Genomic DNA, 16,341 nt, shown 5'->3' with positions numbered 1-16,341 from the left:
TACTCCGGTCCGAGACCGGTGGCGATGACTCGACCCCGAACGGGGCAGATAAGAAATCCAATAAGTTGGTCTGAGACTAGTGACTATCGCTCAACCCTGAACGGGGGAAATATGAAATCCAATAAGCTAGTCCGCGACCAGTGAAAATCGCTCAACCCCGAACGGGGGAGGATAAGCCCTGAAGCTAGTAAAAGTGAAGCATGTAGCAGCATGAGGAAATAAAGCTTATGTCATACCTGACAACGGTGTGGTGCCAACCGACTGCGGATATGTCTCGATCCCTCAACTCCCGAATACCCGTGGAGCGAGGGGAGAAGATGATAATATGAGCCTTGACCGTCAAAGAGAATGAAACCTATGGTAATATAGGGGAGTAGAGTTCATAAAAGTAGATGCAAGCATAGCACCGTGGGTGAAGGAAGCAGAGCCTGTAGACATAAGAAGATGCAAAATAGGTGGAGAATACAGAGCATATCATAGCAATAAGGTGAAACTCCTATGACAGTAAGAGGATGCAGAGCCCCATGGCGAAGGGTGCAGAGCCTGTAGCACACATGATCGAGGAACTGGGCCCCTGACCCCTGATCAGAGAGTAAGGTCCCTAGCATGTAATCAAACAGCGAGGCCCCTAGATCCTGATCGGGAAATGGTACTGCAAGTCTATGATCGGGGAGCTGTGTCCCAAGTGTATGAGTGGGGAGCTGTGTCCCAAGTGTATGAGCGGGGAGCTGAGCCCCTAGTGTCCGATCAGAAATTGAAGGCTCTAGTATTTGATCAAGGAACTAGGCTCTTACTCTTTTATCAGGGAAATATAGCAGTTCCTATAATCGTAAAAAGAGAGCAGAGCTTGTAATCATACCTAGTCAGAGAGTCGTGCCAATCGGCTAAGGGTTTGTCTCGGTCCTTTGACTCCCAAATACCCGTGGAGTCAGGGAAAAAACATAATGAAAAAACTAACCTGTCGGCCAGCTGAAGCTCCGCTCAATTCCTCGACTCCCGAATACCCGTGGAGTGAGGGTAGAGAATAATACATATGTCGGGCTCCTCCGGGATTGTGATAATGGCTGAGAACCTCCCGACGTCGCCCATCTTCACGTTCCAGAACAGGCTGTTGTGTTCCCACAGACGGCGCCAAATTTGATCCCGTCCGGAAGCTGAGTCAGACAGATCGTCGGGTGAGGTGGTGAGAATGTTGACGAAGTCGCGACGTCCCGGAGGGGGGTGTGCTGAGATGGCTCCCGTGTTGACCGAGTCCTCAAAAGTCCTCTGGTCAACGCTACCTGCAGCCAGCAACCGAGTTGACCCGGCCCTCGGTACCCCGATGCTCGAGGCAGATCTAAAGAATATATGAGTACAAGACTAAGCCATGAAATAATGAACATGCATATGAAATATGAATGAGGAACGTACCCTGGCCCAGGGGGGCGCCCTCGGATGGGACGCGGCTCGAGTTGTCGCGACCCGGAAGAGCAGATGACTCCAATCAGGATGGAGAGCTGGATCTGACGACGAAGAGCTGAACGCGGCACGGGCCCGAAAGACGACCTGCAGATCGGGATTAGACACTGGCACGCAGGCCGGGACACGGGATCAGCCCACAGACCAGGGCACTGGGTCGGCACGCAGGCCGGGACACAAGATCATCACACAGACCAGGACACTGGGTCGACACGCAGGCCGAGACACGAGGTCAGCACACAGACGAGTACACTGGGTCGGCACGCAGGCCGAAACACAAGATCATCACACAGGCCGAAATAATACACTATCGTCGTACAAGTCGAGACATGACACACCAATCAGATCCGTGCAAAGGTCAGGACACAACCACACACAAATTGACGCGAAGGCCAAGGCACAACCAAGAGGGAACACCACCAGATCAACCACCACCCGGCCTACACCCCTCGTGGACGACCCTGTGTTTAGGAACAGCAACCGGAGAGGAGGTTCCAGCTGACCACGTAAAAGGAGGTGGTGCCTCCTTGGCTGGCTCCGGCGAGAGTAGAGGAGTGAAGGGGCGGTGGCGAGCACTGGTGACGGCGTCATGAAGATAAGGAGAAAGGAGGATGCGATGCTGTGGCCGGTGGCGCGAGGAGAGGTGGCGGTCAGAAGTGGTTGCTGTCGGCGTCGGATTATAGGCAGCAGAGGTGGCTGGAGGTTGCTGCCAGCGAGAGAGCAAGGAGAGAGGAGCAATGGCCGGTCAGGCGGCGGCGTAGCGAGGAGGAGAAAGGCGTTAGACGGTCTCGGCGGTGGCGGCGTCACGCGGGAGAAGGAGAGGAAGAGTCGTGGCTGGTGACGTCGCGATGAGGAAGAAGAAGAGTCCGCGCTGTGGCCGGCATCGTGAGGAAGAGATAGAGAGGAGTATGGGTCGCGGCCAGCGGTGGCTCCGGCTTCGGCGAGGTTCGAGAGAGGGAGGAAGGCGGAGGCGGTTCTGTCGTCGCGGCACAATTCCGGGCAAGAGGGAGATGAGAGAAGAGGAGGGGATGGAGGAAGGAGGGGAAGAGAAGAGAGCGGCCGGCGTCGTCGCCGGCGAGGAGCCCGAGAGGGAGAAGCAGATGGCGGCGGCGCAAATCCACCCCCTCCCCGAACGAAAACCCCAGCCCCCTTCTTCCGTGCATGCTACAGTGTCCCCTTAAAGCCCTAGCCTGCCAAAAGACCAAAATACCCTCCTATCTCCACATAATTATCCCTTTACCACATATCCATATCAGTGAGGTTATGAGGTCTGGGGATAGGAGATACAGAGAGGTGAATGGGGAACAATGACACGACCATCCTCTCAACTTAAATACATATCTTTTGTTCCTAATATAAAATTCCTAATTCCACCCTTGCTGGCAACATATTGTGAAAAGTTAAAATGCTTCCAACAAACAGCTTGTTTGAAACTAATCTTTCACAAGTAAATTGTATATTTGTTAAAAGTAATTATACTTCTAGACATCTTACGTAAACACATGAGCACAGAAGAAGTAATTATACTTTTAGACATCTTACGTAAACACATGAGCACAGAAAATGACCCTACTGTACGTTAATGACCCCCGATATCGTATTTTAAATTTATTTTAAATTGTTTTATATTTTAAATGACCCATGATTGAATTCTGCCAAAGTAGGTCATTTTTATCCTACCAATCCCACAGGGACGGATCCTCTGGTCCGTAAAGACTGGACTAATACATGATCCAACCTTTGCATTGGTGGAGGACAATGACCCTTCATTTGTTAACAAGTAGGGGTCATTGCCTTCCACCAATTCTCTTATCCTGGTCCAAGAGCAGACCAGGATAAAGAGACCAGAAGATCTGATCTCCCATCCCACATATCAGCACAACACCTATTAGTCAACACAACCCATGATGGATCATGCCTAAACCAGTCCAATCCAACCTACATGTTAGGCTGGACCGAGTTTATTGGTCCACAATTCCTGATTCCTTTTTGGTCCTTTCATAATTTTGCACATCGGATCATGGTCGAAATCAAATCAAAACTAACTATGATTTTTCTTGAATTTATCTTTTCATCCAGATTATAATTTGAATAAAGATAAGTGTCTAAAGGCCGTCGACAATGAACAAACTATATGACACCGAACAGAGGGCTATCCACCCACGCCGGCAACTTCTGAACACCTGCCTCTATCCAAACTATAACTTGGATAAAAAAATAAACCTAAAAAAAAATCAATCAATTTTAATTAAATTTCGATCACAATCGTAACATAGACCCACGATTGCGGACCAGGCTGGATCAGGCCAATCCCCTACTGGGCTATGCAATCCCAGCTCAGATCAAGTTGGACCTCGTGCAGTCCAACCCAATCCACACGTGCCCCTATCGAACCGACACTTGCGCATTTGTAAAATCCAAGATTCCGGAATCCACCTTATACACCGATTGACAAGCTTGAAATTTTCACTGCTGCAAATCCCCAGGTACAAATAATTTATGATTAAAAAACATATGGCCGCAGGAATTAATAAAAAGCCATCCGAAGAAAACCCCTAGCTGGGCGTTCAACAATAATCAGCTAAAAACAGCTTATACCTTGAAAAGAAAAAACGACACATGCAATCTTACATTTCGGACGTCAAAAATGCCACTAGGATCCCTCCACTAATCCAATGGAAAATCTGACTTTTGGTATACAAGCGCATTTTTCCAGTAGCAATAAAAATAAACCGCAGGAAACCCAACGGGAATCAACCCGCCACAATACGTTCAAAGTTCAATCAGTCATCGCCCTGTTGCCAACTCTTAAGTACTAGTTTAGGTGCTCGGCATCCCTGGGGCTCCCGCCGTCAGGTCGTGGAAATTGCTCCTGCAGCTCGTTTCTCGACAAAGATCCATTACCATAGCCTGGTGACGTTGCCGACACAGGGCCTGAAGCCAGTACATTGAGCTCATGCCCTGCAACTAGTGAAGGTCCATGCCCCTCCACAACCTGTGGAGCTTCTGCTACTGCTGCAACGGGTGTTGCAATGAGACAAGGAGCAGGGGTAGAGTCCCAGCCACTAGGCCTCTTTACCCTCTCACGACTCCTGCTCCTACTTCGGCTCCTGCTTCTCGATGACCAACTCCGACTACGGCTCCAACTGCGACTACGACTGCGACTCTGACTCCTGCTCCCACTTCTACCTCTGCTTCTATCATAACCCCATGTCCGAACCATCTCTGGACTACGACTATAACTTCTCTCCCTGCCCCTTTCTCCAAATCCCCTGCGGCCATCATATCGCTTTCTTCCATCTGAATTTATGCTTCGGTCATGTGGACTCCAATCATGTCGACCACGACCTCCAGGTCCACCTGGTCCACCAAACCCACGACCTCTTGGTGCACGACCACCAAAGAAATCTTGCCTGCCACCACGCCCGCCAAAGCCAGGAGGCCCACCGAAGCCACCAGGACCATCCCTCATGCCACCGCCAGGTCCATCCCTCATGCCACCGCCTCGTCCAGCAAAGCCACTGGGACCATCCCTCATGCCGCCGCCACGGCCTCCTCTAGCATTCCACCTACCAGCGCCGCCACCATTGCCTCCACCTGAATCCCATCGATTGGGTTCATTACGAGGCCTGGACAGGGGTGGACCACCACGACCAGCCATCTCACGAATCTCAGGAGGAACTCGCTGGTTTGAACCTTCAAGAACTTTTACAAGATCAACAGCATGTTTCCAATCTTGGTCAGTAAAGAATGTGTATGCTACTCCTGTAGCACCAGCCCTCCCAGTTCTTCCAATCCTATGAACATAGTCCTCAATCCCAGTAGGAAAGTCAAAATTGATAACTATCCTGAAATACATCAAACAGACAACCAAATGTCAACCTGTAAACCCAAAAATATACTTTGCATAAGTTTGAAATTTATTAAGATATACATCACATAACAGAATTTGCAGGTGAGTAGACTAGATATGTTATATAGATTAAGCAAAATTGATTATAAGGATACGCCTACTGATGAAAACATTCTGTTTTTAAGTAAAAGTGATTATATGGATACACTGAAAAAGCAACAAGGAACAATTAAGTGTAGTTATTTTAGCAACCATGAGACAATAATACTCCATGCAGATTAACCAATCCGTGGGGCATATTGATATGACCTTTAAGCAAAAGTATATCCATAAAACATAAATATGAATTAAAAAAACTTCAATAGGGTATATTGGTAAAATTTCAACATCTAGACATACCATCCAGCTATACACACATGGGAAGCTAACTCAATAACAGAAATCAAATCTGAACTGACTAGGTTCACTGAAGTACTAAAAAAAAAGTACTGGAGAGAAAAAAAGATTAAGAACCAGCAGACACGCAGTAAAACCTACAGATTTCCAAAGACAAAAAAGACTAATGCTCATCTTTAAGACAAACCTATGGCATTTACAACAGAAAAATTTAACAGAAGAATAAAATAATACCATGAAGTTGAAGAAAGACCCACCTGATGTCTTTGATATCAAGTCCCCTGGCGGCAACATCAGTGGCAACAAGAACTGGAGCCCTGCCAGAGCGGAATTGGAATAGAACATGATCCCTTTCACTTTGAGATTTGTCGCCATGAATGGAAGCTGCACCAAATGTTCGCCCTAGACTGCGAGCCAACTGATCACACTGCCTCTTTGTGGAACAGAATATAATGACCTTAGATCCACGCTCTTGAGTTCTAAGAATCTGTTCCAAGCGCCTTGATTTATCCATTGGTGTAACAACCTCTATATGCTAAGAGTCAAAGAGTCAAAATTAAAAGTGAACTGTACTATCTATTAAACAAACACACAAAAGGTAGATATACTAAACATCAAATGTTCCCGCAATTCACAGTAAGCAAGTCAAATTCACCAATAACCAAGAAAAACCACATTATCAAGTGTTAATAAAAACTAATCTAGAATTTAACCATAACTCATCGTACAAAACAATAGTATATTTTCAACTTAACTGAAGAAATCAAGTAAAATACATAAATACTAAGGGGATCAGCAAATAATCTTCTCATCAGCCAATTGCTCATGAAAAATTTATGCCATTTTCTACTGAAATTAGAAAAACAGAAATGAACAGAAATTTGCTGAAATAGACAAGAACCAGATATTATGTTGCTATATTTACCTGAGTGATTGACTTATTAGCAACAAGCTCATTGACATTGCCAATATTCACCTGAACTGGATTCTTCAACAAATCATTGGCTATTTTTCTCACTTCCTTTGGCCAAGTTGCTGTATACATGAGAGTTTGCCTGTGAGGAGGGATCTCATTAACAATCTTCCTAATTTGTGGTTCAAAACCCATATCCAGCATGCGGTCAGCTTCATCAAGGACCAGAAAGGAAACTTGACGGAAACTGATTTTCTTCATCTCAAGGAAATCGTTGAGGCGGCCTGGAGTTGCAATTACGATATCTGCTCCTCGTTCAATCTCTTTCAGTTGAGGACCTTTTGGAGCTCCTCCATATAAGCACTAATACAATAAGATGAAATCACATATCAATTATCAAAGCATAGAAATTTTTTAAATAAGGTAACCGAAATTAATTGATCATACTAAGAAATTTTGTCCACAGGACAACCATGTATGCATCAGTCATGACTGGTTCCTGAATTTCTTGTTGCAATTGGAATCAGTCAAATAGAGAATTTATAATTTAAAATATAAATAGAATTGCATTTACAAGGTATAAAGTGAATTGGATACATGGAGAAAAGGCAATTGGTAAACATATGTAACTTGTGCAGCCCAATGAGCTTCTAGAATGAATGTACAAAGAATTCTCCCATTGCTGAGTGGTGTTTGTATACAAATATTATAGATAATGAATCAAAAAACATTAGCAGCACATCTAAATTACTGAGACTTCAAAGGAAATATAAAAATCTATCATCACAAAACTTACTGTACAAGAAATTCTTGATGAGCGTCCAAATTTAAAAGCCTCATCTTGTATTTGAGAAGCAAGTTCCCGAGTTGGAGCCAAAACTAATACAGTTGGTCCAAATTGAGGATTATTTTGGCAACGTCTAAGATGAATGAATGCAGGTATAAGATAGCCTAGTGTCTTGCCCGAACCAGTTTTGGCAATTGCAACAATATCCCTGTTCTGTAATGCAACAGGCCATGTTTGTGCTTGTATTGGTGTTGGAGTTGAAAATCCAGCCAGATGCATCTGATAAAGCAATCAAGAAAAATAAAATGTAAACAAAACATTATGTGACATTGACATAGTTAAATTTAAAGTCCCTGAATCAAATTAAATCCCCAAAAGGCTGGGACAAACATGGCTTGCCGGCAAAACTAAATCATGTTAAAAACATCAAGAGTATACAAACATACCCAACTTACCAACATTTATTAAAGAAAATCTTGATCAAACCTAATATCTGTCCAATGGATACAATCAGTTAATAATTTGACTTCATTTTGGTTCAACGCACCTCTAGAGAAATGATCCACCATTAAATACAGGAATTGTACCATCCCCACGTGTAAAATCATAACTGTAACCAAGATAAACCAACAAACTCAACTTGACTAAATGTTTCCCTAGTGGCAGAACATAGTAGGTCCATACAGATCCAATGCTATGTACATTCAGTGTAGACCTGGGACCAAAAGAAAACCTAACCAAATGACATGGAGATCACAAATGTAGTTTACAATGTTTGCCATAAGGTGTGAAATAGAGAACACTGTCGTTCTCACTATAGCATTTACATATATTTTTATCTTTTTTAATACAATTTGCAAAATAATCCAAATTTTTTCTTCCATTTTAACATTCATAGGTTCTATAACCATAAAATCATGTGCAAAAATACACAAACTTTAAAGATGAAACAAACCATTATTCTCTACATTGCATGTACTACAAAATTACCAGTACTATCAGACATAAATATTTTATAGAGATATGGTTGAATGTGAAAAGTGAGTAGACCAACCTCACCGCATTTACGTAACAAAACAGGGAGGCCTCAATCATGGCGGAGAGGACCTTGATCAGAGTAACAAATTGTCATCTCTAGTCAGATGAAAACCCGCAAAATCAAGAAGCAACCCTCTAAAAGCAGAGTTGGGCATGGAGGATCATTGTGGCAACAACTAGAAATGGATCAGGCACACAGCAGCCAACTCCAAGAATCATCACAATGATCATCGACTAAAGAAGTTGACAGATCATGAAAATGCTGAGAAATCCTGAGCAAAGAAACTTGTTTGTATGATCGAGAATTACCAGACAGTAAAGATTTGGATGCAGACTCTCCTAGAAATCAGAACACCTAGGCTGTCCAGGCTGTTATTTCCCAATAATGGGTGCACAAAGGATCAAATCTATTGGATCAGCAGGTACAAACAATACAACGAATATCACCAAAACCCAAGAATGAGATGGAGAATATTGCACTATTCCACCAAATCGAGAATGCAGACTTGTGTTTCTTGAAGCTTATAGTGGACAATCCTGATGTCTTGTAGCCTCAACTCAAGGACCAACATCACCAAGATTTTAGACCATTAACCAAGAGCAACAAGATGGGAGAACTCTCTGAGTTACAGAAACCAAAAGATTTTGAAAGACTTCATATGGAGCATAGTTGTTAAATGTGAGCGCTCCGCTCACTTAAGCATGAAGTGTAGCGAGGCGCAAGACTTGCGCTTCAGAGACCTTGGAAGAAGCATGCGCTTCATTGCACTTCATGCAAAAGCACAAGCTTCACTTTTACTCGAATCATAGAAACTTTACTCTTTTTTTGACACTTCCCACGATGCTTCCGTAGTCCCCAAGGCGTCGCGGGACACATCCGGCACTGCGGGATGACTCCGACACTGCCGGAAGCGTCACAGGACGCTTTTAGCGCCACCTTACGCTTCCCACAATGCTCTCGACATCCCGAAGGCATCATGACTCCCATAATTACTGTAGCACCATGAAAAACTTTGAAACAAATTTAATTAATTTAATTAACTCCCAACTTAAATAAGATAGTTTGAATAGACTTTCATAGATCCTAATTAAATTGTCTTGATAAAATATATAAAAAAATATTTTTAAAATTTAAAATTATAATAAATTTTATTAATTCATATAAATCAGATTTCTATTATAAAAAATCTAAAAATTTAAAAAAAAATCTAAAAAATTTTATTAAATTTTCAAAGACTTTTGATTTATTTTTAATTTTTTTGAATAATATACAGCTTCATCGAACAATATTTTGTTTATGGTCATTTGGATTTTCAAAGACATTTTTAAAGACTTTTAATAGATATAATGGTCCTTTTGTTTATTACGAATTTTTTGTAAAGCGTGCCCTTTGCTTTGCACTTTAAGCCCCAAGACGCTTGAGTGCTTTTTTGCGCCTCGCGCTTTTGACAACTATGATATGGAGGATCTCTAAAGACTGAACAAGAGGTAGGCATCTTTCCAAGATATCTTTATCATTCTCTACAGGTAGAGGGTGAAGGAAACAAAACTAGGAGCCTCACTGAAGCAGTAAACTTGGCTTGCCTGTGTGCAAAACTCAACCGCTAAACATGGACACCACAAACTAACCAAATCTAAGGAGAGACCACCAGCCACTACCTACAAATTAAATGGGCATAACACTGTGAGTCATCATCTTAAAGTACTGACAATAGTCCAGCTAAGTCTTGAATTGGAGAAACAAGCAGCAATTTCAGTGTATAAGTTTAGCAAGGACAGGCTGAAAAGCTAAGGGAGATGCCCAGGAGTGTAGCTGCAATCAGGAGCAGAGTTAATACAGCCCGACTTGTATCTCTTGCCTCTTAATTGTTTCAATACAATCTAAGAAGTCCACTAAATTTGCAAATGCAAACCAATCGCATGGGACCTTGATTCCATGACCATGAATTTCTCCCTGCAGAGGAGACATGTGGAGAAGAATTGAGAGTTAAGGCTGACAACTCTGCCAAATTAATCCACATGATGGAGGAAGGAAATGCAAACCAAGCATTGAATCACAATCAGCTTGAGGCACAATCAACAAGCATTCAACCTAGTTTAAGACTCCACACAGGCTGCCACCTCTTCAAAATGAATCTCACAAGATCATATTTGCTAGTTAGACAGATTCTATGCAGTTTGGCCTTACCGCGATCTGTTTTGTCAGCAAGACGAGATTGAGAATCAATGTGCTGAAATTGCTGCAACAACATATGCTAAAACCAAGTAACTCACCTTTTTTCCACTCTGATGTTATTAATGCAAAAAACAAATGGGACCATGAAGACTCAACTACCAGGCTCTTAACGCAACACTAAAGACAAATTCCCTATGCCAGTGATTGATGAGCTACTAGAAAAGAGGATGGTGCATGCCACTTCACTAAGCTTAGTCTCCACTCCAACAACCATCAATAAGGATGCATTGTCAAGACAGTTAGAAAATATCTTTTGGTTCTCATCATGGAACCTTTTGAATTCTTAGTGATGTAATTCACACTTAACAAATGCACCCTTAACAAATCTAAAATCTCGCTCGTCACCCCAACATTCACATCTCCATCCTAGACAAAATCAGCACTATTGTTGATACCATGCCCCGCCACCTCTCTGCCCATCCCCTTTCTTTCCACTCAATCCTCCACTAGTTTAACCAAGTTGGTAAAAGGTGACTACGCTCGCCTCCAACACTCCCATCAATCCGTCCTAGGGTCAACACGGAGGAATTAAATAACAGGTGACTACTAACCCTTGGAATACTAACTGGCGCACGAGGGAGTTCAATCAAAGAAACACTTCAGATGGATCAAGTTCAACACTAGCCCATGGCACACTCTTCTCAAACTGAATGACATCATCTTGATCTCCCAACTCCTTATCTGGTCTAACTCCTCATGCTATCTCCCATCCAAGAGCCACTCCAGTACGACTTCCAATGCTCATGCCCACACCTTGTCCCCTCTGCCACCTTGAAAATGATGTTCTTGGGTTTTAGACACCCCTCAATTGCTACATTATCCATATCAATGCATGACAGCATAAGTCCTAGTGTATGAGCAGCATGTGCAGCAGATCGTTATAGTGTCAAGATCATGGGTGGCAAGTATGCAGTCAGTCTTGCTGGCGCTGAGGACAGAAATGCTGATGCCAAGGTGATGAGCAAAGACAATTCAGATCCACTGACCAGCTCCAGTAAGAAAATATGTCAAGAAATACCAAACTTGCTCTTAAAATACCAAAAAGTGACTATGTTTTAACCCTTCCTGTGAAATAACAAAGAGGGGTATGTTGATGATGATAACAAAAGTCAAGGGCCATTTTGATGTTTTCAAACAGGCAAGCATTATGAAAAAGAAATAAAACTAGAGTATCTTTAATCTCAAATCAATAAAAGATTGGGAAATAAATCCAAATATATAAATGTAACAAACTATATCCACCTTTGATTGGTTATGAAATTTGACTTGTGCTAATATCATCAGAGAGACAGACAATGCTAGCAAAGAATTGCATACATTTTTCCTTGAGAAGACTAAAGTGTAGTGTGATGGAGTCTTCTTTTGAGGGTGCCAAGAAAAAAGTAAGAAAAGAGATACACTCACCCGAAAATTTATATATATGTATATATTCAAAAATCAAAATTTGTCCAAACTATTTGGAGTCGGCTACATAGATCATAACAACCCAATGAACTCTATGAAAGGTAAATATTACACATACCTCAATAAAAACAGTGATAGCTTTTAAGAACAAACAACAACAATAATACCTCTCTGAGAATCTCTGGAGGGAAACCAGTGGCCTCAAATGTCATGAATGGTAGAGGAACATCATTTCCCTGAAAGAATGGTAAACCTAAAAAGTCATCAAGCTGCAGAAGATGAATAATTTATACAAATAGTTAACAGAAGTAAGCTAATGCAAATGGCACTCCACTGGTTTAACTTATCAAATGCCTCATGCATAGCAAAACAATATGAGAGGCTAAGCTAATGCAAATGACACTCCAACTAGTTCAACTTATCAAATGTCCTGAGCATGGCAAGACGAAATGAGAGGCAAGGTTATCATGTCTACTCTCCATTACTTATGCATACTTCTCAAAGAGTGTTATAGAAGCCAGAGACAATTTTTTCTCAATGCATAGTCAATTGATGATGTTGACATGTATATGACCAAGTAACCAATTTTACACATTTCTCAGATCACACATCACGGTCAGAAGTACACATTATATATTGCTGTGAAGCAATCTGTTATGCAATGCAGTCTAACACCATTTTTTACCATTGCAGTAACTTCATGGTGCTGCTTGTATGCATCAGCGGCAGAAATATTGTGAAAATCTGATGAGCCCAACATTCCTGGTGATGGCCTTGATACACTTGGATTATGGAAGGCAGCATGACCATGCATATTAGGTGGTGTATTCTGTGGACCAACACCTATTCCACCTGAGAGATCTGGTGCATCAAAGTGAGAACGGAAACCTGGATCCTGGTGCAAGAAGCAACTTGTCCATTACTGGAATCAACAATCTTCTTAGCATAGTAGTTCCACATAGAAAGGAAAAGTGTAAAAGATATATAAATAAATTACTTGACTATTTCTACAACCCCATTAAGCAAAAGAGAATTCACTGTCATGTCAAGCAAAGGTATCAAATCAAAAGAAATTAATTTCATTACTGTTGTTATGCTGCTTAGAGGGGAAAAAAGAAAACCAAAGGCTGTATCAGGATTAATATTTGCTTCACAAGCATATTAAAATCACATAGATGTCTACAAATAAATCCCAGAGAATAACAAAATCTCCTGAAGTCCTGCAGGATATGATGCTATTTAAAATGGATTTCAAAAGGCCAAGATCTCCTAGAACTCAGGAGCATCAAAAACCATATCAAATCATTCAAGCTGTCAAGATAATTAGATGGAATGCAATAATTAAAGCATGAACTAAAGCATGTCTCCAAAAAAACTAAAATCAAATAATATTTCAAGAATGCCAGGCATGTGCTGTTGCAGAATCATCTGCATTCAAAAAGGATGCAAGATCACAAGAATCATGTTGGAGTTAAAACAAATCAATGTTGGATCTTTAAAATAGAAAAAAAGAAAAGAAGAGGGAAAAAAAGAAGGGTGAACCATACTGATTGGTTTTGTGGGATGGGAAGGGCAGCAAGCCTTGGCTGATGTGGGTACATCATTGATCTTTCCATTTTCGCAGGTGGATAAAATTCATTTCCTGGAATTTCATTTTGAGTCCCTCCATACGTAGTCTTTCCACCAACTGGAGGTCGAACAATTGGATTAGATGATGGATTTGGAACTGCAGTGCCTCTCTGCTGTTGAATCCCAAAATTTGCTTCTATCCCTGTATTCCATGCCTGAAAAGGTGAAGCATTTTGCGTACTAGGTCCAGCAAACTGATTAGGCGACTGAGAAGTGCGGCCAGCCCCAGGTGGAATACCAACCTGAGGAACCAAATCTGGCAGGTGATGACCAGCTGATGCAACACCAGGTGAGGGAAGTGTGCCTAGTTTTCCCTCTTGATGCAATGCATCTTCCATCCAAGGAAACCTTGGTTGTTGTCCTTGTGACTGCTGGACCTGCTGGTTTCCACTCTGAAGGCCCTGTGACTGTTGACCTTGTTGTTGTCCAGCTTGTAGAGTATGCTGGGTCTCCTGATGCAAAACCTGATATCCATGTGAAAGAGGAGTCTGTGACCCAAGTGTCTGCTGACCCTGCTGTTGTTGATTTGGGATTTGCACCCCTTGTGGACCTTGTGGTTGTTGCCCCTGCTGATATGGTCCTTGTGATTGTTGCACCTGTTGGTTAGAAAACTGAAAACCATGTTGTTGCTGAATCTGGGGTGGTTGCACCAGAGACCCTTGAAGATAAGGAACATGCTGATGTAGGCCATCCTGTTGATGAATTGGCATATACTGTTGAGGTGCTTGTGGTGCCGTCTGTTGATTTGGCAACTGATGTGACTGATGAACTGGCATTTGGGTATTCTGAAGTAGCACTTGCTGACCACTAGGATGCTGAAGTTGGAGATGCTGACTTGGTGGTGGTTGTTGCCGTTGCTGTGGTGACTCAGTTAACTGGCCCTGCTGCTGAAATAATGGCTGGCTAGGCTGTTGTTGTGGCTGCGTTTGATGCAAAGATTCCTGAGAAATCTGCTGGGAGGGTTGATGTGAGCTAGTGACATTGGGAGGAAAATTACTAGCCATGGGAATAGGAGCAAGCTTAGGCAAGGAGTTTGATGGGGGAGGGACTGATGCTTCCGGTTTCTCATATTGTGTAATGTTATTTTCTGGGTTCCAGTAGTATAAGAAGCCAGTGTTCCCATCGATTAAACCTTTCCATGGCTTTGGAAGTGTTGGATCATCAGGTGCATACTGCGGACCCAGTGAACCAGGGGCGGCATCAGCTGTCGCCATAAAAAGAGCTTCACCAAACACAAGCTTCAGATTCGGTAAACTCTATGCTGCAATTGGATGATAAAAACCATTCCTTCAATGCTTGTGTTCAAGTCCTGTACATAAAATCATATACATATACATTTTATTTGAAGATAAATAGAAAAAATACTGATCGTGTCTAAGAGCTTCTGACTTCAAATATTATTGATTCTGTATTTGTGAATATGAAAGCAAGAGTAAAAGATACAAAATTCAGATTACTTCCGACTACCCTTTTCTAAATCAACGTGCAACTATAATTTCCAGAGCTTGGCGTCACTGTACCCCACGAAAATCACACTCTTCGCAGAGCAAAACTGGAACAACCAAAGCCTTCCGCACAAAAGCGTTATCAAAATAAAGCCCTTCAAGCACAGAAACAGTGTAATCAATATATTTCTGCCACAGAAGGAGAGACAATATAATGAAATACTAGGACTAGGTTTTCCCGGCCAAATAGTATCATTCCTAAAGCAGGGCTAACAAGTAGACAAGTCTTGCGTTTGCACGCAGCCGTTTGGAAATTCTTGAAGTCAGGTACGCGAATCCGAACATACAAACTCCCAAAGACCTAAAAACCCTATATTTATCGCAAGAACCTACGAGGAACCATCAGAGCCCTAATCAAAAGACCAGGAAGCTGAAAACCATGCAGAGAAACGAAGAAGGAGAGGAGAGTGCCTTCAAAGATGCGGTTCGGCGAGCAGCCCCGTCGTTGCCTCCCACCTCCGGTACTCCTCGCCCAACTATAGATGCGACGGAACACGGAGGCACTCGCGGTGTGGGAAACAAAAATAAAACCCTAACTCAGGTCATGTTAAATTTTGTCTCTCGCTCCTCCTTTTTCGTGGAATATAAAATGAGGCCACGTAGACGAAAAATAAAAATGAAGCTGCCTATTTTCATCAATCGGGGCTTAAAAAAATAATATATTAAAATGTGTCTAAAAAAAATTCTTTTATTAGAATATTATTATATTTAATTTTAGTTAAAACTATTTTAATTCAAAATAATTTTAAGCACAAGTAACTAATAAATTTATTTTATATTATAATATTTTTAATTAATGCCGTCTATATTATAATAAATTTAGTCAAAATTGATACGATTATTAATAATTTTAATTAAAACTATTTATAATTAAAACAACACTCTATCACTACACTATTATTCTGGATTAAAACTATTTTTTTAACTTTATAATACGTGAAAATTTATATAGAAATCATGATAATTAGTTCTACTTATATTTTTATTAAAATATAAAAATTCCTCTTTTTTGTTTTATTTTTTTATTTTAAATATTCAGGCCGAGCTAGCACGTTCGTTGTGCTTGGCTTGGCTTGGCCCACAGACCGAACTATTACCGTGCCTTACTGGGCGGAACCCAAG

At 41.9% G+C, this 16,341-nt stretch overlaps 1 protein-coding gene across 2 annotated transcripts; it reads right to left on the bottom strand.

The window, feature by feature from the left end:
* Positions 1-3,945: 3,945 nt before the first annotated feature.
* LOC122037979 (DEAD-box ATP-dependent RNA helicase 46-like) lies at positions 3,946-15,782 on the bottom strand. Of its 2 annotated transcripts, none has more exons than XM_042597491.1 (8): positions 15,631-15,782; positions 13,633-15,023; positions 12,771-12,980; positions 12,253-12,321; positions 7,417-7,686; positions 6,633-6,983; positions 5,965-6,242; positions 3,946-5,306 (listed from the first exon to the last, which is right to left on the bottom strand). In XM_042597491.1, the coding sequence occupies exons 2-8, from the start codon at positions 14,926-14,928 to the stop codon at positions 4,274-4,276; spliced, it is 3,507 nt and encodes a 1,168-aa protein (XP_042453425.1). In that variant the 5' UTR covers positions 14,929-15,023; positions 15,631-15,782; the 3' UTR covers positions 3,946-4,273. The 2 variants fall into 2 exon arrangements, with proteins under 2 accessions (XP_042453425.1, XP_042453426.1); XM_042597492.1 differs by having other exon boundaries at positions 13,633-14,975; positions 15,631-15,770.
* Positions 15,783-16,341: the final 559 nt, after the last annotated feature.

This window comes from Zingiber officinale, chromosome 1A (assembly GCF_018446385.1).
Source record: "Zingiber officinale cultivar Zhangliang chromosome 1A, Zo_v1.1, whole genome shotgun sequence".
In the NCBI taxonomy this organism is placed as follows: domain Eukaryota; kingdom Viridiplantae; phylum Streptophyta; class Magnoliopsida; order Zingiberales; family Zingiberaceae; genus Zingiber; species Zingiber officinale.
This window is presented reverse-complemented; position numbering and strand designations above follow the sequence as displayed.

What these genes read in the sequence shown, in the direction of transcription:
- LOC122037979 (XM_042597491.1), bottom strand. Translation starts at nt 14,928, where the DNA reads ATGGCGACAGCTGATGCCGCCCCTGGTTCACTGGGTCCGCAGTATGCA. An exon ending in CTAATAAGTCAATCACTCAG is followed by an intron (nt 6,243 to 6,632) that starts GTAAATATAGCA and finishes TTTGACTCTTAG; the next exon opens with CATATAGAGGTTGTTACACC. An exon ending in CTTGATATCAAAGACATCAG is followed by an intron (nt 5,307 to 5,964) that starts GTGGGTCTTTCT and finishes GATGTATTTCAG; the next exon opens with GATAGTTATCAATTTTGACT.